This window comes from Trachemys scripta, chromosome 15 (assembly GCF_013100865.1).
Source record: "Trachemys scripta elegans isolate TJP31775 chromosome 15, CAS_Tse_1.0, whole genome shotgun sequence".
NCBI classification, from domain to species: domain Eukaryota; kingdom Metazoa; phylum Chordata; order Testudines; family Emydidae; genus Trachemys; species Trachemys scripta.
The window spans coordinates 11806323-11830685 of NC_048312.1; the positions used below are offsets into that span (position 1 = coordinate 11806323).

The 24363-nt window shown below is 38.3% G+C and overlaps 1 protein-coding gene across 12 annotated transcripts in view; it reads right to left on the reverse strand.

Moving 5' to 3' along the window:
* Positions 1-1877: 1877 nt before the first annotated feature.
* Positions 1878-24363, reverse strand: part of RIMBP2 (RIMS binding protein 2) — a 313172-nt gene continuing 290686 nt past the window's right edge. For 4 of the 12 annotated variants that reach the window (XM_034791131.1, XM_034791129.1, XM_034791137.1 and 1 more), the window contains 6 exons: positions 17063-17231; positions 14277-14342; positions 12787-12890; positions 10529-10600; positions 5848-5982; positions 1878-3422 (listed from right to left, as the gene is read on the reverse strand). In XM_034791131.1, the coding sequence (XP_034647022.1) occupies positions 3234-3422; positions 5848-5982; positions 10529-10600; positions 12787-12890; positions 14277-14342; positions 17063-17231 (735 nt within the window). In that variant the 3' untranslated portion in view covers positions 1878-3233. Of the gene's footprint in view, positions 5270-5847; positions 5983-10528; positions 10601-12786; positions 12891-14276; positions 14343-17062; positions 17232-24363 lie in introns of all 12 variants that reach the window. The other 8 variants (XM_034791139.1, XM_034791138.1, XM_034791134.1 and 5 more) reach the window with 3 other exon arrangements.

Genomic DNA, 24363 nt, shown 5'->3' on the forward strand with positions numbered 1-24363 from the left:
CCAAGTTGAATTTGCAGGTCCGGGATGGGAGTGAGGAAGGGTGTTTGAAGAAATATTTAGACTGAGCAAATGCAGTTTGGTATATTGAGTATACATGATCTGGAAATCATTTTTAACATATTATTTGAATACCCACAATGCCAATTTTTAGAGTTGCTTTTGGAATAGAATTCTGCTTGAGATCAGAATTTCATTGTATATATTACAACCAGTACTGGTGTCATGCAAAATTGCACTTTATTTGTATGCACCATTTGGAATTAGAATGCTGTATTATCAAACTTCATTCTTCCAGTAACTGTTAAGGTTGAATAGATATAATAATTTAAGAGTAAAGCCATTATAGACATTTTGTAATACTTGAGTTTTGAGATAAGTTACAAAATCCCCGTAATGGCTTTTACTTGTAACTCTAAGTTTAATGTATTTTTGGTCTGAAAACATCCTGGGTGCTTTATTAAAAATTTAATGCATGGACACCAACATTATCTTTGATACAACTTAATCCCAACAAACAAGTTTACATCCAGCAAGCAGAAGTGGTCAGGGAAATGGAATAAAGAGCACTTCTTTTGTGGGTGACACATAGCTAATAATGGGTATTCAAGAATGATGATGACCTGTTCAGGAGTTGTGGTGAAATACAAAAAAGGGTGATGTTCCTAGTTATACCCATTAAATATTTTTGGGGGGAGGTAGGCATTTGTCTCTCCATAAACCTACAGATATCTATAGGTAATTCTCCCGTACATTTTGCAATGGAAGTTGTTCTGATGATTGCGTTACAAATTGTAGATGGTCTCGGGTTGAGTGTCAGTAGAATTACCCATCCTTTGAGCCAAATCAAAGGATTACAGATTAACATTTAAAGATTAACATTTTAGTTTAGAGCTTGGTCTGTGTATCTGAACTTGGACAGAGATTCACTCTTCCTAACTTGGTCTGTTGGCTTGTTAATGGTAAACAAATTAAAGCATCACAGTTTGAACTGCAAACTGAGAAATTTTAGAACCCAAGGGACAACTTAAGTATCCACGTTACTTTAAATGTAGAGTAGCAATATGCATATTGAACTGAGTGCTTCCACTGTTTAAGAATGCACTATGAAAATAGTACCGAAAAAGCAGAACTGTACATAATATTAAACAGTGTACAGGCACTGTCTACCCAGTTGTTCTGAACTTCAGGGAACTGGCTCTGGCGTGAAAACATAGGAATTTGCTTCCCCAACAAACTCTACTGAGTAAGGTGCAGCTTTTTTTTACTGAGGTGGAAAGGCTGATATGAAATGGAGGGTCAGGAAGGAGTGTTCATCATTGAACAGTGTTAAGTGATAGGAATTGTATATAAACACAAATGTCCTGTACTGGGATTTTTAAAGAGTCTAATCTTCAAGGGCAGTTAATACATGTTACAGCTATATTGTCACTGCAAGAAATCTGTCAACTAACTGATTTTCTTTTTAATCAATTCAGTTTTGGACAGAAAGTTAGGGATAACTTAAAATAGCTTGGTTTTATCACGTTTTTTAGTACAGGGCAAAAAGCTGCTACATGGAGTTTCCCTGTGCTTCATCTCATCTCTGAATTATCTCGTGGTGGTCACTATAGGTTCCTTTATGGAGCTTGACTCTTGAATGCTTAGGACCTTTTCTTCCAGATACCTAGAAGCAGCTAGTTAAAGAAGTTCTTTACCTGAAAATTATTCTCTGCATCTGCATTGCTGTACACTTGTCTGAATACCTTAACCATGTTGGGATACATACAGCCTGCCATCAGCTCGTGTAACCTTTGATGTCATGCTTTTTTTTTTTTTTTAAGTAGGGGGAGGCTAGCACAGTGATTATTTGACATAACAAACATACAGAACAAACAGCATTCTACAAAATATCAAATTTATTTATATAAAATATTTTACACATGAATAACTGTACACATGCACACGCCCACACAATACTTTACCACAAATTTAGGCCAGTAGTTTTCTTTAATTTCATAACTCTAGCACACAGTAGTATCTTACAGTAATTTACATTATAATTCTTTGAAGACACAATGGGGAAAGCTTTGATCGTTCATTTATAAACCTTCCATAAATTACAAAAGAAAGGCAGTCTGAAAAGTATGTATAAACAGTAAAAACAATTTACAAATGGACAAGAATTACAAAATAGTAACTGCCAATGTCTGCCAGCAAGATTGTTTTAATCAAGAAGCCAATATTAGAATTAGTGTTTTGAAAGATTTGTACTATAATGGTAGAGCCTTTTAACTAGCTACAGCTTGTGTGTATAACATACACCTCTTTCATTGCTGCACCTAGTACATGCATTTTATCTTGATTCTGACATCTATAACATGAAAAATAATTTTTAACTTAAAACTGCACTTCCACAAGAGAGAACACTTGGGGAGCAAACATTATTGTTTTCTGGCTGTTTACTGAAACTTTCACACTAGCGCCAGGAGCTATAAAACAAGATTTTGAATTATTAACAGTGTGTGCATTCTCTGGATAGTTTAGGCGCTACCTCATGTTAGTATACTGAATGTTTGCTAAAGGAACTCATACAAATGTTTAAAAATGCATCCTGCACAACATTTTCAGCCTCCCAAAAATTACATCAGACATTAAATGGAGTCAGTAACACATTACTTGATCTTAATCTACCATGTCTGTGAGGTTGAAGAGACATTTGAATACACAGTACATACAAAGTATACGCTGTATATTTAGACAGTACGAATCATTGTGTATTAATAAGGCAAAACATCAAGGCTGAGTAAACTAGGAGTTTCAAGACCATTTTTGTTTAAGATAAATGTTAGGCTAGTTTGGGGTGAGCATTTTTGAAGAGGGCTCAAATAAGATTTTACTGCTTCCCCTAAAGTTAAAGGAGAATAAAGGCAGAGATTTATCCAATAGAGTTAGAAGTGTGGAGGTGCCTTGAAACAAAAAGATGATATCCTTCTAGTCTTAATTCCCCAAAATCATTTTTAAAGAAAAACAGATATTGACAACATTGCTCTTTAGTAGCAACAAATCCACTTCTTTTTTTCTTGCTGTTTTGATCAAACAAGTCACATGATTCTCTGATGTTTAGAAAGGGTTAAAACTGCAAAGGTTCTGTAAAGGTGTACTTTATAGTCATGAAAGCCCTAGTTTGAAGTTTTTTGTTTTTAAAAAATAAAACATAGCTTGGAAGCTTTACAAGTTGTCCAGAAGTAAATGAATCATTTCACTGCACCCAGCTTTTTCAGCAGTTTCTTGCCTTTGGAAAGCAGCCCCTTTTTCTTTTTCGAGGACATTTCCCTGCCTCTCCCGGGACTACCAGAACCCATAGATGACGTAGGTGACCCAGAATGGAGATGGACTGTGGGAGATGGTGCTCTCCTTGATGTACCTGTATTCTCAGGAGGAACCTATTAGGTATATTATTATAGTTTACTGAATGTTTGAAAGCACTCAAGAAAGTTGGTAACATAATTTTTGTCCCATTACCCACTTCAAAAAAAAAAAAAAAAAAAGGGCTGGCTCAATTCTTCTTTCAATAGTTTTAAGTATGCCATAGGGAAATAGAGACAATACATAAATACAGCTTCCCACAACTAACATTGTGAGCAAAGGTATAGAGCGAAAAATACACACTTCAGTGGGTCCTCAAGTTGGTTACATTTTTTTTGAACAGAGCTGGAGCCTCTTATTTTGCCATCGTTTTGGCAAAAATCACAAATTTTGTGCTTCAGCACTCTTAAGAGTGCACGAATGAAGGGGGTCATTTATAGCTAGGGAATTATATTTATAAAATTAAACAGCAAAGGGGATTATATACTATAGAGCCAGCTCTATACTCCAAACAGTTTCCAGAAGGAATTACTGTATGTGCAAAGATTATCACTTAAAATTTTGATGTCCTTTGAACGCATTTTCTTACAACAGGTTAGCATACTGTATATAGGTATTTAAGAAGATGGCACACTGGTTGAAAGAAAGAAAGGAAAAAAAAAAAGCTAAAATGAACCTTAATTGCAATCAAAGAAAGCTTAAAGACCCTGATTGCTTGGTGTGTGCTGCGGCTATATGATTGCCAGGTGAAGATAAACCCTTGTTGTACGATACTTAGAACATGACAGCATTCCTAAATATTTTAAACAAAGCTATTTTAATCATCAAAAAGCACTTGAATGAACACTAAACTATTTATATTCCTCCTAATGCAACTACTGTGCCCTGCTGACAAAATGTGGTGCTGTATGTTGTAAGATGATACTGTGTAGTATAAACCATGCCTCAGGATCCCTATTATTTTTAATTCCAATTAAGACAACATTAATACATTTAGCAGTTTGCTGTCTTATCGTGCAACAGTTTATTAAGCAAAGGGACTTCAAGCCTACTTTGATTTTAAATCAAGGTCTAATTCTAATGAAAAACAACTTGGTAAAGCACCCCCAACGTACACCTGAAGATACCATATATTTAGTCTAATGCATTCATTGGGTGAGCTGCATGTTTCATATTGACACATTTTTATTGCATTGGTAAACCAAACCACTGCTAAAGTGTTTCATAAGCATTTGCACTGATATGGACAGTCCTAGTAAATTGTGGCGTGTGTGTGTGTGTGCGATTTCAGAATTACTGACTGGCTATAGTCATAGCAAACTGGGGTACAACTGATTGTGGGAAACAGATTTTAAGGCAGACGGTTTAAGCAGATATTTGTGATTGCATTTCAGAACTATATACCTCTGTAAACTTCTGTATTTATCTGCTTACAACTCACTTGCTTATTATTTAAGGGTGGGTGTTGTGCTTTTTTTCTGTATTTAGGAACTTAATGAGTTTGTGTATCTCAGGTTGGCTAATGATTCAATATGCAGCTTTTATCGGTAGCACAATTAGACATTGAACACTTCTTTTGATGTAAACAGAAACATTTAGCTCATGGAGAAATATGTTCCAAATGCTGACCTTCATAAAGTTAACCCTAATTAGATGGGGTGAAAAACCCTTAATAGCCATGTCAAAGGATTTCTTTGTCTCATGCAAACACTGACTTACAAGTACATACAGTAAATGTCTGTATCCTGTTACTTTGGGGCCATTGATTTTGGAGACATATTTCTTTTTTTCACAGTTAAGTTTCAAGACTGTTGCATTAGATATTGTCAGGTGGCTTTAACTGATATCTTTATTGGTATCTTCAGTTGCTCACTTACGTGAAGGCTACATTGCCTTATTAAGGTGTGAAATGAACACTCTTCTTCTGTTTCCAAGCAGATGAGCAAAAAAATAAAAATATATATAAAATATATAATATATAAAAATATTGCAGTGATGAAACAAAACAAAAATGAAATACTCTGTACATGAATAATCTTTCATAAAGTGGAAGGTTTGGGCAGTTAACTTGTTAGTAGGACTAAAATCTTAAAAGGGTTAAAATTATTGTTAATCAGCTATTCTTACATTTTATATTTCAGGGAGTAGTTGTCCCACTCCTTCCCCATCCCCAGCTACTTTTCCTGTTTTGATCTAGGTAATGTGTATGTGTATAGTTTAAGTTTGAGGAAGTAAGAACTTTCACTAGAAAAGGCTGATGAAGTTAGAATTTTATTTCATTCACCAGAATCTCTTAATTTAAAATTTAGGTTCATAATTATAAATGCTCATGATACACTAGTGTGAAAGATCAGTGCAATCTTTCCATATTTAAGAAGACTCTTAAAAATACCTAAAATGGGTAAGTGGATTTTAAAATGTCATAAATAATATTCAAACTAAATGAGATGGTATAATATGGAAAAAAAAATTAAAAAATTATTTTTTAGTGTAGTTGCTTACCCTTTTTGCTTTTGTACGCAATGGTGTGTCTTGAACATATCGTGATGGTGCATCAGAAAGATAGACTTCTACATCATCAGGCACTTCTTCAAGAAAGTTTGAAGGAACCAGCCCCTTCTGTCCATTAAGCTCACCCTGCAATATGACAACAGTTGGTCTTGCAGTTATTTACAAATATGAATGACTGTAAACATGCAACACTCCTATGAGAGAGAGAACTACTCATCTGTATTTCATGGATGGAGAAACTAAAGGAGCAAAGAGCAAGTGACTTGCCCAAAATCACACAGAAAATCTGACAGAGCTGGGCACAGAATCTAGATTTCTTGGCTCTGATCCTGTGATTGAGTTGCAAATTATCTATCTTGCAAGAAAGAGGTTAAAAAAAAGATAGGCACAAAATGTTCTGTAATTTCAGGTGAAGGTTGTGTCCAGTATATTAAAGGAATGTGTTTAGAGTACCTATCGTTAAGCTATGCATCCACTTCTTTGACAATATTAAAGTTACTGTGGCTTTTAATCTTGGTGCAGAGAAGGCTATGCTATGTATTGAGTAGCTAAGATCTTTTAATATCTCCTTTTGCATTTATTTTCTTTGACTTTGCAAAGGGATGTGTAAAACTACTCATTGGATAATCAGAATTTACCTAAACCTGTTACACTAGGATCTGAATGTCCCTTATAAGGATAAAGTAGGGGCCAGATCAGATGATAAACATTCACATAAAAAAGAATCTGATACATCAGAAAAGGGCAGACAAATAAACAGTGACAAGTTTTTAAAGTGTTTTTAGACTTCTAGCATTTGTGTACATAATAAGATGGGTGAACGAGAGTGCCTTGTGATAAAGGAGGATATTGATATAATAGGCATCACAGAAACCTGGTGGACTGAGAGCAATCAATGGGACACAATCATTCCGGGGTACAAAATATATCGGAAGGACAGAACAGGTCGTGCAGGGGGGGAGTGGCACTATATGTGAAAGAAAATGTACAATCAAATGAAGTAAAAATCTTAAGCAAATCCGCATGTTCCATAGAATCTCTATGGATAGAAATTTCATGCTTTAATAAGGATATAACATTAGGGATCTATTATCGACCACCTGACCAGGACGGTGATCGTGATGATGAAATGCTAAGGGAAATTAGAGAGGCTATCAAAATTAAGAACTCAATAATAGTGGGGGATTTCAATTATCCCCATATTGACTGGGAACATTTCACTTCAGGACGAAATGCAGAGATAAAATTTCTCGATACTTTAAATGACTGCTTCATGGAGCAGCTGGTACTGGAACCCACAAGGGGAGAGGCAACTCTAGATTTAGTCCTGAGTGCAAGAGGTAACTATAGCAGGACCGCTTGGAAATAGTGACCATGATACAATAGCATTCAATATCCCTGTGGTGGGAAGACCATCTCAACAGCCCAACACTGTGGCATTTAATTTCAAAAGGGGGAACTATGCAAAAATGAGGGGGTTAGTTAAACAGAAGTTAAAAGGTACAGTGACTAAAGTGAAATCCCTGCAAGCTGCATGGGCGCTTTTTAAAGACACCATAATAGCGGCCCAAATTAAGAAACACAGTAAAAGAACTAAAAAAGAGCCACCGTGGCTTAACTACCATGTAAAAGAAGCAGTGAGAGATAAAAAGACTTCCTTTAAAAAGTGGAAGTCCAATCCTAGTGAGGCAAATAGAAAGGAGCATAAACGCTGCCAAATTAAGTGCAAGAATGTAATAAGAAAAGCCAAAGAAGAGTTTGAAGAACAGCTAGCCAAAAACTCCAAAGGTAATAACAAAATGTTTAAGTACATCAGAAGCAGGAAGCCTGCTAAACAACCAGTGGGGCCCTTTGATGAGCGAGATACAAAAGGAGCGCTTAAAGACAATAAAGTCATTGCGGAAAAACTAAATGGATTCTTTGCTTCAGTCTTCACGGCTGAGGATGTTAGGGAGATTCCCAAACCTGAGCTGGCTTTTGTAGGTGAAAATTCTGAGGAACTGTCACGGATTGAAGTGTCACGAGAGGAGGTTTTGGAATTAATTGATAAACTTAACATTAACAAGTCACCAGGACCAGATGGCATTCACCCAAGAGTTCTGAAAGAACTCAAATGTGAAGTTGCGGAACTGTTAACTAAGGTTTGTAACCTGTCCTTTAAATCGGCTTCTGTACCCAATGACTGGAAGTTAGCTAATGTAACGCCAATATTTAAAAAGGGCTCTAGAGGTGATCCTGGCAATTACAGACCGGTAAGTCTAACGTCTGTACCGGACAAATTAGTCGAAACAATAGTTAAGAATAAAATTGTCAGACACATAGAAAAACAAACTGTTGAGCAATAGTCAACATGGTTTCTGTAAAGGGAAATCGTGTCTTACTAATCTATTAGAATTCTTTGAAGGGGTCAACAAACGTGAACAAGGGGAATCCAGTGGACATAGTGTACTTAGATTTCCAGAAAGCCTTTGACAAGGTCCCTCACCAAAGGCTCTTATGTAAATTAAGCTGCCATGGGATAAAAGGGAAGGTCTTTTCATGGACTGAGAACTGGTTAAAAGACAGGGAACAAAGTAGGAATAAATGGTAAATTCTCAGAATGGAGAGGGGTAACTAGTGGTGTTCCCCAAGGGTCAGTCCTCGGACCAATCCTATTCAACTTATTCATAAATGATCTGGAGAAAGGGGTAAACAGTGAGGTGGCAAAGTTTGCAGAGGATACTAAACTGCTAAAGATAGTTAAGTCCAAAGCAGACTGTGAAGAACTTCAAAAAGATCTCACAAAACTAAGTGATTGGGCAACAAAATGGCAAATGAAATTTAATGTGGATAAATGTAAAGTAATGCACATTGGAAAAAATAACCGCAACTATACATACAATATGATGGGGGATAATTTAGCTACAACAAGTCAGGAAAAAGATCTTGGAGTCATCGTGGATAGTTCTCTGAAAATGTCCATGCAGTGTGCAGAGGCGGTCAAAAAAGCAAACAGGATGTTAGGAATCATTAAAAAGGGGATAGAGAATAAGCCTGAGAATATATTATTGCCCTTATATAAATCGATGGTACACCCTCATCTCGAATACTGCGTACAGATGTGGTCTCCTCATCTCAAAAAAGATATACTGGCACTAGAAAAGGTTCAGAAAAGGGCAACTAAAATGATTAAGGGTTTGGAACGGGTCCCATATGAGGAGAGATTAAAGAGGCTAGGACTCTTCAGCTTGGAAAAGAGGAGACTAAGGGGGGATATGATAGAGGTATATAAAATCATGAGTGATGTGGAGAAAGTGGATAAGGAAAAGTTATTTACTTATTCCCATACTACAAGAACTAGGGGTCATCAAATGAAATTAATAAGCAGCAGGTTTAAAACAAATAAAAGGAAGTTCTTCACGCAGCGCACAGTCAACTTGTGGAACTCCTTACCTGAGAAGGTTGTGAAGGCTAGGACTATACCAGAGTTTAAAAAAGAACTGGATAAATTCATGGTGGTTAAGTCCATTAATGGCTATTAGCCAGGACGGGTAAGGAATGGTGTCCCTAGCCTCTGTCTGACAGAGGATGGAGATGGATGGCAGGAGAGAGATCACTTGATCATTGCCTGTTAGGTTCACTCCCTCTGGGGTACCTGGCATTGGCCGCTGTCGGTAGACCGGATACTGGGCTAGGTGGACCTTTGGTCTGACCCGGTACGGCCTTTCTTATGTTCTTAGCATTTTATAGCTCCTAACAAGAGCTAAGCACTTACTGGTATTAATGTGCTAACTTGGCATGGGATGAAATTTATACTGGGGGAGAGGCAGTGCAAGGCCCTCTATACCATTTCTGCTCTAGATAGCAGATGCACAAGGGAAAATGGATAAAGCACCCTCTTAGGCGTGTTTGCACATTTCCTGTCCCTCTTATGCAATATAGGATAGAGAGAGATGGAGAAAAGGTGCTGTGTTCTTGTTTACATGGATCCAGGGGATGCAAACCCCTTTGCAGCTGCTGGGGAGGGGCTGTAGCTTTAATTTCAGCAGACAACTGTTATTCCAGCTGCTAACTATGGGTCAGAGTGGTGGATTTCACCACCCCAGTTGCTCTGCACTTTTCCCCCATAGAGTCCTAGTGCATAGGTTTTATGTAGATGGAGTGGATTTCACCCCATGCAAGTAACCTTTGTTTACTAACAATCTCAGTGTACTTCTAATCTGTGTCCCTTTACTGACACGAGCCCTCAGCAAAAGGGTGGCTAGAAACATTTGATTCGAACAGTGTTACGTCAGCTGCAGTAGTTACAATTTGATTAGCTATTTGGGCATATATTCACATTGCCGTGCTTCTTGCTTGCAGTTCAGAATATACTTATTGCAGCTAAAGTCACTAGGCAAATGTTCTTGTAACTTGTAGAAATGTTTGAAAACAGCTACAAATCTGAGATGCAGGAACAGCAGTATTTACAGTGTCACTTTGTACCTAAGAATTAAGGTATAGCATCACTAAGTGGCATGTTTAATAAATTTGCTGATATAATAAATATTCAAGATGAAATTATAACCTGAATGAAATCCTCCCAGATTATATTTTAATAGCTCAGTCTACCAACAACGTCTCCAGTTACTGTTTGAGACACTTGGGCACTCTGCTTGATGTAGTTTAAAAGACCAAATAAAAGAAAACTTACATAGTAAAACCCATCTTCATCTATTTCACCAAAGACAGTGATAATGTCTCCTGTACAAAAGGTAAGCTCAGCCTGTGGAAAGAGGAAGGTGACTGATCAGATTGTGTTACGGTGCAAACATTAACATTTGCTACACTGATAGCACATCAGGTTCATAATTTTTTCCAACCATATTAGTAGACAGTTGAATGAATCTGCATGTTGAATTAGAGAGCAAAATATTCTTCAGAACAAACCAGAAAGCTTTTTTTATTACCATACACTGGGCATTTTCTTGACTAACAGTGAACTTTAAATCCCTGGGCTCGTCTTGTCCTAATCTGTGTGGGAAGAAAGGGACTTGTGGGAGGAAATCACAGTAAGGATCTCCTTGTGGAGATAGGACCTCCTACAATCTGCCCCAGGATGCTGGTAACATAGCTCTATTGGAGCTGTGCTACTACGGAAACCCCCTATGCTCTGGGAGGTCACTCTTCTAGGAATCTCTGTGGGGTTGGATGGAAGACACTGCATGACCACTTTGCCCCTGCACAGACCTGGGCACAAACAGCAACCCTTTTGGAGAGGCAGAAGGAAGAGATGGGGGACAGTGCTCCTGAAGTGGAGGGAGAGCTGAATGCTGAACTGTGGGGACAGTCTGAGCCCTGGTTTAAAGCTTTACAGTTTTGTCCACTTTACGATAACAGAGACAATGCTACAGAGTTTATTTGAGAACTAAATCTGATTAAAGGAGATAATATGAATTAGGGTACCAGGCACTTCCAAAGTGCAGTATGTAGAAAACAGTTCTATAGACAGGCTATGGTGTGTTTTAAATAACAAATATGGGGAGATTGCAAGCTTGGTAGGTGTATTTTGCTTTGGCACATAGCTTCATGAGTGTGGCCTGCTCTCAAAAGCATGCTTCAAATTCTGTTTGCTGGAGGAGCTCCAAGATGATATTGAAGGTATGGTATACAGGGGAGAGAAAGAGAGCCTGGTGGAGTGGGCCTAGTGCAAGACCCAAGGTCTCAAGCATAGTCAGGCCATATATTGAAGCAGATGCTTCAAGTTCACAGGAAGCTGGCACAGGCATTGCTAAAATACAGGCACTTCTAAGAAGTAACATACTGGTTAGGTGTGTGAACACACTTCAAAAGATTAGCACCAGATAAAAGGGTTTGACAGAAGTGATGAATAGGGATGTTTTGCCCAAGACACACCTGGAGCAAGATACAAGGTGATGTCATGAAACACAAGTGGAACGTAAATTGTTTTTGTCAGTCTATAAATGTTGGGGTGTTTTGCCTTAACCCTTTGTCCAGCCGAGGGGGACAATGGAAAGCTGAGTCCATTGGGACGGACATACATATTAGAGTATCTGTGACAATGGACAATAAAGCCGAGTGCCTTTACCACTGAGCTGTGTCTGTGGTCTTTCTGGGTAGTAATAGTGGGCTAGCTATCTGCACAGTGCTGGTACAGCATATGGAGAGAAGAGACAGACACACACCAATTGCCATCATCAAAACTGGCTGCATTGCCTGCTTTGATGCTGATGGAAAACGTATGAGGTTAGAGCAGAAGTTCTCAACCCATGGCCAGCAGGCCGCTTGTGGCCCAGTCAGCACAAAGTTGTAGCCCATGTGACAACCTCAGGGCCATATAGGTAGTATATAGATTGTGTGGATGCGGCCCACATTACACACACAGCTGCATATGTGGTCCACAAATAAATAGGTTGAGAACCACGATGAAGATTTGGGAAACAGTTCATAATTGCTTAAGATACCATTAAAAGGCATGATATAGACAGATTACATAGAGTGTTAGACATCATACATTTCCATGAAGCCCAGTGGATCACTAAGGGAGAAAATTTGATATTTTTTGAATGCAGGTGTTTGGGATTTTTTGCATCTCCATGTTTCAAAATCAATTCTCGAGCTTCGGGCTACCTGGTTGTTGGTGTGAGTTGCAACACTTCTGACAATCATACTCTCTTAAGGAAGGATGCTAGGTGCATTTGGGATTAAATATGCTTTCCCTCTTTGCTTTGGAAAAATGTTTATTCCCATAATTTAAAATAAATTACCATATTTTCAGGTAGGCCTGTGATATATTACAATCATGATTTTATTGTATCCACAAGTCTATGTAATGTGTTCAGATGAGCTGACTACTGAAAGATGTTCATGAACATGTGTTTAAACCAACCCCACGACTTTAATGGATAGATAAATGACAAACATAAAAATTGTTTTTGTTTAAATCAATACCTCCACATCAACGTTAGGAGAACTTTCTCTTGGATCATAATCGTATAGTGCCACCATCCTCCGTGTTGACACAGAATGCTGTCTGCCACTCCTTCTGTTCCTTTCTGTTCCAGCCATAAGGAGGGAAAGGGGAGGAAAGCTATCAAAGTTATTTTGAAGAACAAAAACAGCATGGTGCACATTTTTTTCCTCTTGTTATTTTCTCAACAGTGTAGTAATCAACTCAAGACTATTTCTCTAGCAAGCTGGACAGGTGACCAAAGAGAGATACCAAATCTAGTAACATAGTCATGGATTCCTGATGCAAGGTGGACATCGAGTCCAAAACAACTCTTTAATTCTTAACTGCTGGGTTGATCCTACTGTTTCTAAATCATCTCAGCAACATATAGAAAGCTACTATTTGTTATGCCTTTTTTAATCTTTTTGGTTAGAAGAATCATCAGGTGCTACTCCTCAGGCTTTTGGATAGTAGATGTTCAGGATTCTATCCTGTTTCACTTCAAGCAGACTGTCACTTTTACTCACTGGTCTTTTTTTCCTGCTAAAGCCAACAGGAATTTTGTGCCTGGTATTATTCTTCCCCTTCTTGGCAGGGTAGTGGGACAAGAAACAGAGCTGTTCTCACTTGATCCAAGACAAGTGATTTATCAATTTTTTTAATGAATCTGAATGTTTTCATTAGTCCTGTGGTTACAGAAACACACTTTCAAGTATTCCATGAGTTTACAGCTTTCCTTAGCAGGCGACAGAAGGAAAGAGGTGAAACTTACAGCTTCAGGAAATTAGATGAAATGTTTATTGACGGACATTAAACATTTACAGGGAAGTCTGTGATGGGCTTAATTTTAAAACTGAATGAGAGCAGCATGATTCTTGCAGATGATGCCACAGCAAGAGAAACATGCTTGTTAGTTTTACTTACAACAGGCGTAGAGGGCAGTTCTGATGAGCTAAAGAAGAGCATTATGAAGTGTGATAAAGGAAAACTGGTTAGGAGCAGCCTTAGGACTCTTGCTCCAATGAGCTAGGAGCATTCTAGGGTGGGGTAAGGTAGTAGGGGAAGACTGTCGTCAGTGGGGAAGTATGCAGCATGCACTCTGGCTTTCACACCTACTAGCTGGGAATGAAGCATTCAGTCAGAGGAGATTACAGCACACACCCAGTCACTGGGAACATACGCAATCTCAGCTGCTGATGCAAGGAGGGATTTATACAGAGTGCAAGGAGAAGTCCAAAGTGAAGGGCTGGATTATTACAGAGTTAGGAGCCAATTCCCCTGTGGCTTGGACCGACTCATAGTGACTGCCTTGAAGAAGCAATGAGTCCCTTTGACATACTACTCTGCGAAGACAAGGGAAGGCCTGTTCTCCAGTACTAGGGGCTTCTCTGCTTCTAAAGGATCAAAGGCATAAAAAGTAAATCTAGACAGCTCAAAGCAATTCAGCTAATTTACAGCTTGAATCAAGTTATTGTTTCTTAGCACAGACCTCTTTTTGACTTTCTGGATCTGCGGTGTACAGAGCGTGTGCTCTCTTTGAAACGGTCACAGTTGACTTCAGGAAAGGAATGCATACAAATAAAAGAAGAGGAAAAGATATGAAGCTGTTCAAAGTTCTTAATTTTTAAGGATTTAATGTGGGCAAAGGATTAAGCAAAATTAGTCATAGCTGAACACAGCATGTTAATTAAGTGTTTGATTTGACATTCAGACTGAAGCATGTGTGATAACAGCATAAAACAGACTGGGGATTTAGGGCCTGATCCTGCTAGCAGTGCCACATGGGCAGACAGTGTGACAGAAGGGGGTCTGAAAATGTGAAGTTGTTTGCACATTCAGGCACTTGGTTTGTATGTAATTCAAAATTAAGCCAAACTCTCCATATTCTCTGAACTCTAGGGTTCTATGTGCATTTGCTTTGAAGTGTGACTAGAAAACTTGATCCAGATTTAAGAGAAAAGCCATTTGCTTTTAAAGTGTCAAGATATTTAAAGGTGAACTGCAGTGAGGGGGGGGAGGGGGTGGAGGTTACTAGCAGTTAGACCACTCCGGAACATTAAGAAAAGTATGCTTACAGATAGAGTGGCATTTTAACACAAGTGCTTTCCCCCTCCTGGAAAAATCTGAGCTGCAGACTTCTTCATTGCTCTGCCAGAGTGAGGGACATCACCAGTAGCACATAACAAAGAAGCCAATGGTGCTTGCAGAAATAGCTCCCAGGATCAGATCCTTAGAATGGCCACAATCTGCCGGGACTAAAATTAGGCTCCTAAAATTATATTTAGACACCTAAATAAATAATCTCATTTTCAAAATGTTCAGCATCTACAACTCTCACTGACTTTGGCAGGAGCTGAGAGTGCGCAGCACTTTTGAAAATCGGGCCACATTGAGATAATTGTTTTTAAATATGGATTTGGGGTAAAAGATTTCAGAAGTGCCTAAGGGTATGTCTGTACAGCAAAAAAAAAAAAAAATCCAGCAAGTCTCAGAGCCTGCGTCAAATGACTCGGGCTTGTGGGGCTCGCACTATGGGGCTAAAAATAGCAGTGTAAATGTTCCCACTCAAGCTGGCTCTGAGATCCACCTCCCGCACCGGGGTTTCAAAGCCCAGGCTGCAGGCCAAGTGAGAACATCTACACTGCTCTTTTTAGCCCCCTAGCCTGAGCTCAAGTCAGTGGACCCAGGCTCCAAGACTCGCTGCCACATTTTTGATTTGGGTTGGGTTTTTTTTTTTTTTTTGCAGTGTAAACAAACCCTAAGAGACTAAGGGCTTGTCTACACTTAAAATGCGCAGTTGCAGCGCTTGAGTGCTTCAGCGAAGACAGCAGGACTTCTCCCATCAGTGTCAGCACTCCACCTCCCCAATATGCGGTAGCTAGGTTGACGCAAGAATTGTCCTGTCGACTTGGCACTGTCTACACCAGGGGTTAGGTCGCTTTAACTGCATTGCTCAGTGATGTGAGTGTTACACACCCCTGAGCGATGTAGCTATACCAGCTTAATTTCCTAGTGTAGACCAGGCTTTAGGATCCTAAGTTCTGTATTCAAAAGTGACTTAGTGCCAGATTTTCACATATATTTAGGTGCCTAAAGATGCAAACAGGCACCTAGTGAGATTTATAAAAGTACCCAAGTGGGTTGGGCACCTACCTCACATGAACTGCAAGGAAATTAAGTGCCTAATCTACTCAGGTGCTTTTGTAAAACTTACTAGATGCCTAGCTGCATCTTCAGTTTCCTAAATACTTGTGAAAACCAGGCATGTAGGAGCCTATGTCCCAGTCAATGATTCCTAATTCACTTAGGCACTTTTGAAAATTTTACTTGGGTACCTCTAGGCACTCAGGTTTTACCCATGGTTCTTTAACTCCCTTTGTTTGTTATGTCTTAAGTCCATTTGTTCCGGCACACAAATGGGGAAATACTGAGCTGAGAATTCTGAGGATCTTAAAGAGCCTATAATTGTTTCATTTTGTGAAAAGTACTTAAAATAAACCCCCCAATGGTAAAACACTATTTTCATTTTGTAATCTTGCAAACAATTCTGGAGAGATTTTTTGTTTTGTTTTTATGTAGCCACGTTTACAGTTCACTTTTAAACAAGATTGAACCAATGTTAGTAGTTTATAGTCTTTGTTTTATTGCTCCTTTGAAAAATTTAAAATTTGTTGGTGCTTTCCCTCTCAAAATATATTTGTATATAACTACAGTATGTCTCTGTACAACATTGAACCACTGATTTAAGGTTACTGGTTCAAAACAGGAAAGGTTGGTTTGTGATATCAATATCTTTTAAGCTTTTTGACTACGCAATGTTAACCTGAATAATGTGAGGCATAACCCTTTGCCACCATCCCTTTAAATTTATGGTAAAGTAGGTTAGAGTAAAAAGAACAAACAAGTGATTCTTTTTATGCTTTCCAGCAGTGAGCATAACATTTATCAAACATCTCAGCACTGCATATGCCAAAAGCAGAGGGATCTTGTTCTGTGTCTAGAAATCTTTCAGAAAATCAGTCTTTAAAAAAATGTATTAATATGTGCAGTACTGAAATGCAAGTCCTCATTTGTGTCGTCAATAGTGAAAATGCTTAAATAGTCTGATTTTTAAAAAAAAAACACAAGCAAGATGTTGACACAGAACGTATCCCATAGTGTAGTAGACTACTGTAAAATTTATATGCATGTGCCATATCATCAAAAAAGCCAAAGCGCAAACAGCCAAGTTAACAGCACTAAATCACTATTTTGTGTACATATATTTTCCCCTACCTATTTTTTCTACAGGTGTATTCAGAGGAAGAAACCCTTGTTTCAGAAGCTGATCCATCATTTCTTCATCATCTGCTTGGATTTCAGAGACCATATTACATGGAATGAGGCCAAGTCTTGTGCAAGTTTCTCCCCGGTAGAATCCATCAGCATCTTTATCTCCATAAACCTAAATATTCAAGACATAAAAAATTGATCAATCAATGTTGTTTTAATATTTGGGATTTATTACAAAACAGTCAATGAAGGATTGCAAGGTGTCTGTGGATTTGTGTTTGTGTTTATTTACAGCTACTCTGATTTTTTTTTTTTTTTTAACAGAGCACTAGGTTTTTTTTTAGGTACCTCTGAATTGTGATACCATACATTTGAGCAGAAATCAGCTGTTTTGTTAGCTATGACATTAACATAAGTGAGAAATGCCTTTAAAAGCTCCCCCCCCCCCCAAAAAAAAAGTCTTAATATTATTTGCATCACTATTTATGATGGTAGAGGCTATAGTGAGCAACTGAAGAATTGGATCATAGTTTTATTATTTTAAGTAAATTAAACTTTTGGCAAAATCAAGGTTAGATCAAGAAAACATTTTGTGTGAAATATGATGTGTGTATCTAAGATTTATGCATATCTCACATACCAGATGCAGCGGAAGAAGTGCAGTTTTTTACCCACGAAAGCTTATGCCCAAATAAATCTGTTAGTCTTTAACATGCCACCGGACTCCTCGTTGTTTTTGGTCACATACAAGAAAGTATTTTACCTATAATACAACTCTATCCAAAATCCCATTCCCAGTAACAGGTGAATCCAAATTAAATCAGTTTGTCCCATCTTTGATACTAATCAAAAGCTAATGAAATGAAGCTTACAGTAAGAAACTGTCTTTGTGAAAATATTTGAAAATTCAGTACTGTATGATGTAGCTTTAAAACATTCCTTTCTTTGCATTTGTGAAAAATACAGTTGATATCAAATAACAAAGACAGCTACAAATTCAAATACAGACTGAATCTAGTACTGAACTACTTAAAGATGTCTTTAAGACTGAACGACTGATTTATTTTAGATCTTTCCTGTACAAAGACCGCAGATGCTATTGATTTTTTTTTAAAATCTAGTTAAAAGATGGCCTTGAATCTTAGGAGTTATCTAGAATATGGTTCTATTTCAGTTGTATTAATTGTATGTACATAATCTATAGATTATTGTCTAGAGTGCCACCTCTCCTTCTAATACATTATTCGGCTGGGAAGGATTCAATTTTTTTAATCAGTAAATGTTGATTTCACTGTACATACAAACCAAAGAAAAAATATTTTCATCCATGATGATTGAAATTTACAGATCGTCAAAGAAAGAAAATTGTTACTTGAGTTTGATTTAAAGAAATTCACTTTGTATATTTTGATATGTGATGCTGAGAATTTGTGTTTTAATGGTTATAAAGCTTTGACTTTTTTAATCTTAATGTTTGTCACTAAATAATTGTCTGACCCTCCCCCATAATTTCCCACAACCATGAACATTTTAATTGAGAAAAATAAATGCTTAAAATCCATAAGTTTGTGCAACTGTGAACAATTAAATTGATCAAAATAAAAAACTTAAAAATAAACAGATATTATCCATCCATCCATTATCCATTATATTAAAAACCTTGAATTCTCCCCAGTTTATATATTATGTATGATCACTGATACATGTAAAATGTGTGATGAAAGGATTGATGTTACATGGAGTAGTTCCCTGATGTGATTTGTTTACTCATATTGCTACTACTTAGTGCGTAATGTTTGTAAAGTGCTTTGAAAATATAAATGAATTGATCTTCACAACATTTCTGAGAGGTAGGCAAAAGCAGAATTGATCTTCACAACATTTCTGAGAGGTAGGCAAAAGCAGCAGCTACAGTTTTTACAACTAGCATGGTTCTACTTAAAAAGTCAACGTTTATCCACAGTTGTATCTGAGATATGACACTATTTCTCTATTGTGGGTAGATGATGTCTTTTCAGTAACTAACAAGGTAGCCAATATGTAGGCCTGGCAGAATTTAATTTTGTTTATAACTTTGATAATATTGATGTTTATTTTTAAGCATTTTTTTTTAAGAGATTATCAGTTTATTTCACAGTCACTCCAAATTATGGGTTTTATGCATTTTTTATCTATGTACATTTTTTGGGGGGAAGGGTTGTTTGACAATAATTATTTAATGCCAGTAGATGTTGAGATCCAAAGAGTTAAAGCTATATAATTGTTAAAACACATATTGTGGAAAATCATGTAAATATATACAAAGTAAATATCTTTCATAAACTTTAATAAGTAAACTCTAATAAGTTACTAAGCTAGAGTTTAGTAAACTCTATTAAGTTCTCAAGCAGTATTTTTCTTACTTTGCCTATCTATAAATTTCAATGATCGTTGATGGAAATATTTTTTGTCAGTTTGTGTGCATTTATGGTGAAATCAGTGTTTACTGACATTTATCATAAAAGTCTAATCCTCCAAGTCTACTAATATAAGCAAATGATTAAAATACTGGAGCAGAATGAATATCTTCACAAATAAAAGCAAGTACTTATATATTCCCATGTTTTTTGGTGTAATCATATCCAATGCCAACTGAGGCAATAAGTAAAATACTTAAGGTACAATTGTGCTTTACTATACTTAGATGTTTGTATTGTGATCATCTCCTTTCAAAATGTTTAACGGCCAACTGCGTGGTGGATGTCACTGTTCTTATGGTTTAAAGTACAGTTCCACTAGGCATGATAGTTATTTAGGGTATGTCTATACTACCTGCCAGATCGGCGGGCAGCGATCATTCCAGCAGGGATCAATTTATCACGTCTAGTCTCGACATGATAAATCGACCCCCGAGTGCTCTCCTGTCGACTCCTGTACTCCAGCGCCGTGCGAGGTGCAGGCAGAGTCGACGGGGGAGTGGCAGCATCAACTCACCGCAGTGAAGACACCACAGTATGTCGATCTAAGTACATCGACTTCAGCTACATTATTCACGTAGCTGAAGTTGTATAACTTAGATCGATTCCCCCACACACACACACTCAGTGTAGACCAGGGCATAGTTATTGTCTGTGACTCCAGGTCAAGTCTCCTCAGTTTACCAGCAAAACAATGATTTTTATATGTGACTATTTGGGGAATCTGTGCAGTTTATGAATTCTGTTTGAAATTAGCAACTCTGTATGCTTATGCCCATATGATTATCTGTACTGTCTTCTTACTTCATACAGGGGAGTGGTGCTTGCATATCTAGACTGGGTGAGTGACTATGAAGATACATTGGTATCAGAATAGGTCTACCTGGGCAATACAGTATTTATGCTAAAGAAAGTGGCTGAACCAAGAAAACTGATTCTGACCAGTTGGGCCTGTACTAAGTTATGGTTCACATGGTAGGGAACTTCGATCACCTAATGAGGGTAATCAGAGGGTCACCTGACAAAAGGGACTGACGGTTATAAAAGAAAGGGCCTCTCACTGACCATTTTGGGAGAGAGCAGGAGGAAACTGGGTGCAGTGATGTGCGCAACATACGGGGAGGATCCTGGACACCATAAAGGATGGTGACCAAATCCCAAAGGATGCTCAGGAGTGGTGAGGAAAATGAAGCAGCAAATGGCGGATAGGTGTTTTACTGTTACCTAGATCTGTATATCTCTCGTGCTACCTAAAGGAAAGAGTAATTTTATTAGAAACCTTTCCAAAGCCTGTGTGTTATGCACTCAATTATCATGCCTCCCCGAGGAGGTGAATGGTAAACCAGTCTGCAAAAGGGCAGAGCTCTGGGAAAGGGTGTGCTTATGCTACTGGGATGTTTTGAGTGTCTATGCTGGGTTTGGGGACTAGGGCAGCTGGACTCCAAGATTCCACTTCTGTGAGTGTCTATGCTCAGGAAACAGGGTGGATTGATTTAAATATTTGAGTTTAATTTTGTTTTGCATTTATATTACGTAGCTATTTTTCTAAGAAAGGTTGATTCTCATTGGTTGATAACTATTAAACCAAGTTAAAAGACAGTCTTCACACTAAATTTAGTACTTCTTTTTGCTCACCAGGAAAATATACTATACCTATATTTATTTAAGGAATTACAGAGCTTAAAATACAGGTTTCTTAATTTTTACATTTTTATGTTAGAAAATGGTAAATCATTCATGTATTATTTTTTTGCTCAAGATCTGTGCCATGCTGAATTTGGGTGGTAACTGGAATTCAATTAAAATTCACAAACTGCATTTTCAAATTGTAATTCATTAAATAAAGTCTACTTAAATGTGCAGGATACATAAGAAAAAAATAAGTATTAACACGTTTTTGCAGGTAAACCTAACTGATTTAAGAAAAAAAAAAGTGTAACTGTGGTTAGTGATTGGAATGGATTGTTTCTGGAGTTCAGTATTTTAGATCTCATCCTCATACTTCATTTTTATCCATAACCTGGAAGAAGAAAACAAACATTCCTGTTTTTTCAACTCCCAGTATCTAAACTTTGAATGAACTAGTCATTGAACTGAACTAGTTGGATACACTGAAATGAAGACGATATTCTCTTTGCACCTGCAGAAGAAGCTACTGCTGTCAAAATCTGGTTTAGCAGATCAACAAACTCTGATTCCAGGTGCTTAGCCAGTGACTTCCATCAGTTCACTGGTTTGAGTTTCTTTAAAGTTTTGGCAGCAAACGTGGACTGCCTGAATATTTTTTATTTGTGTTATTTTAGTATAGTGTAGTACATTTAGTCCTTAATATGGATTGTCATAATTTCACATTTAATTTTAAACAGGTTTATTTTTTTTAAAATAAAGTATTTAATTTAAATAAAAAATGATTGAAATGAAAAAAATCTGATTTAAGTTGAAGAGATCAATTTGTATCCACTCGGCCAGGAAGTGTGCCAGAGAGGCCAAAGAAAGGGACCGTGCTAGAGCCTACTCAGACTCAGGAAGCTTAAAACATGCAGGTACAGCGTGTTTAGGACCCAAACACAGCAGCCTGGTGAGTGTCCAGAAAAGGGAGGCTGATCGGGGCTGACATCATAACTGCCAACCCTGCAAGCTCTGTCTAGAATTTGAGAGGCAGTGAAAGAATTTGGGACACTCATTGTACTGCACGAGAAGGGGCTTTGCTATGCCCCTGATTCAGGAAAGGAAAACAGCACCTACGCTTGTCCTGTTCACAGAGATTAAAGCACATGCGTAAGTGGCATCTTGACTAAGGATTTAAGCATATGCTTGCCTAAGAGGGGTTTATAAGCTGTTTCATAAGATCCCCACCTTGAAGGTACTTATTAATCAAGCCTTATAGTTTTATTGTAAACAGTTATTCTCCTAAGTGCTTAGTAAAATATTTGGTTTTCAAGAGTGTAATTCATGTGTTTTGTATCTGCTAAACAAACACATAGGGCCTGATCCACCCGTTGTTACAGTTTTTACAAGTAGGATGTCAATTAGCTTCCATTGCGAAGTGAGTCAATGTCCTCGTCTGGGAGTGGATGTTTTGGGTGTGCAAGGAATGCAACATAAAGCCGTAAGAGTGCCCCAGACCACTGGCAACGCAGGGCTCGTACAGACTAGTGATGTGGTGAAGATATCTATCTAACACATATGCAAACAGAGCAATCTGTCAGATCCCTCAGCAGGGGGGCCAGATGCAGTTTACCAATAGCAGTGGGGACACCACAGCACTTGTACAAAGACAACTGGGGGCATACGGATAAGGTGGATAAGGGTGAAGCGGTGGATGTGGTATACCTAGACTTTAGTAAGGCATTTGATACGGTCTCGCATGATATTCTTATCGATAAACTAGGCAAATACAAATTAGATGGGGCTACTATAAGGTGGGTGCATAACTGGCTGGATAACCGTACTCAGAGAGTTGTTATTAATGGTTCCCAATCCTGCTGGAAAGGCGTAACGAGTGGGGTTCCGCAGGGGTCTGTTTTGGGACCGGCTCTGTTCAATATCTTCATCAACGACTTAGATATTGGCATAGAAAGTACGCTTATTAAGTTTGCGGATGATACCAAACTGGGAGGGATTGCAACTACTTTGGAGGACAGGGTCATAATTCAAAATGATCTGGACAAATTGGAGAAATGGTCTGAGTTAAACAGGATGAAGTTTAACAAAGACAAATGCAAAGTGCTCCACTTAGGAAGGAAAAATCAATTTCACACATACAGAATGGGAAAAGACTGTCTAGGAAGGAGTACGGCAGAAAGGGATCTAGGGGTTATAGTAGACCACAAGCTAAATATGAGTCAACAGTGTGATGCTGTTGCAAAAAAAGCAAACATGATTCTGGGATGCATTAACAGGTGTGTTGTGAGCAAGACACGAGAAGTCATTCTTCCGCTCTACTCTGCTCTGGTTAGGCCTCAGCTGGAGTATTGTGTCCAGTTCTGGGCGCCGCATTTTAAAAAAGATGTGGAGAAATTGGAAAGGGTCCAAAGAAGAGCAACAAGAATGATTAAAGGTCTTGAGAACATGACCTATGAAGGAAGGCTGAAAGAACTGGGTTTGTTTAGTTTGGAAAAGAGAAGACTGAGAGGGGACATGATAGCAGTTTTTCAGGTATCTAAAAGGGTGTCATAAGGAGGAGGGAGAGAACTTGTTCACCTTAGCCTCTAAGGATAGAACCAGAAACAATGGGTTTAAACTGCAGCAAGGGAGGTCTAGGTTGGACATTAGGAAAAAGTTCCTAACTGTCAGGGTGGTTAAACACTGGAATAAATTGCCTAGGGAGGTTGTGGAATCTCCATCTCTGGAGATATTTAAGAGTAGGTTAGATAAATGTCTATCAGGGATGGTCTAGACAGTATTTGGTCCTGCCATGCGGGCAGGGGACTGGACTCGATGACCTCTCGAGGTCCCTTCCAGTCCTATAATCTATGAATCTATGAATCTATGAGCTGGAGCCACAGTTTTTCAGCTGCTGGGACATGCGCTACTTAAAGGGCTGACCTGGCTTCAGTGTCTTAACTCCAGGAGAGGAGAGAAACACCTATCATCAGCCAGATGGAGCACGTCAGCTGCATAGGTGCCTATGCGCCGACCCTCTCTGGGACATTTTGCTCTTAGCTAATGTAGGTGGCTCCCTGCTCAGCTTGCTGGTTTCTGAGAATCCCTTTCTTAGGTGCCTAACTCTCCCATGCACCTGTACCTAGCTCAGGGCCGATTACACCAAGCAGTAGGCCGCCTAGGGGGTAGGTACTGCAATGGTGAGCAGAGCACTGCCAAGGCATCTTTGATGACCTGGGCCTA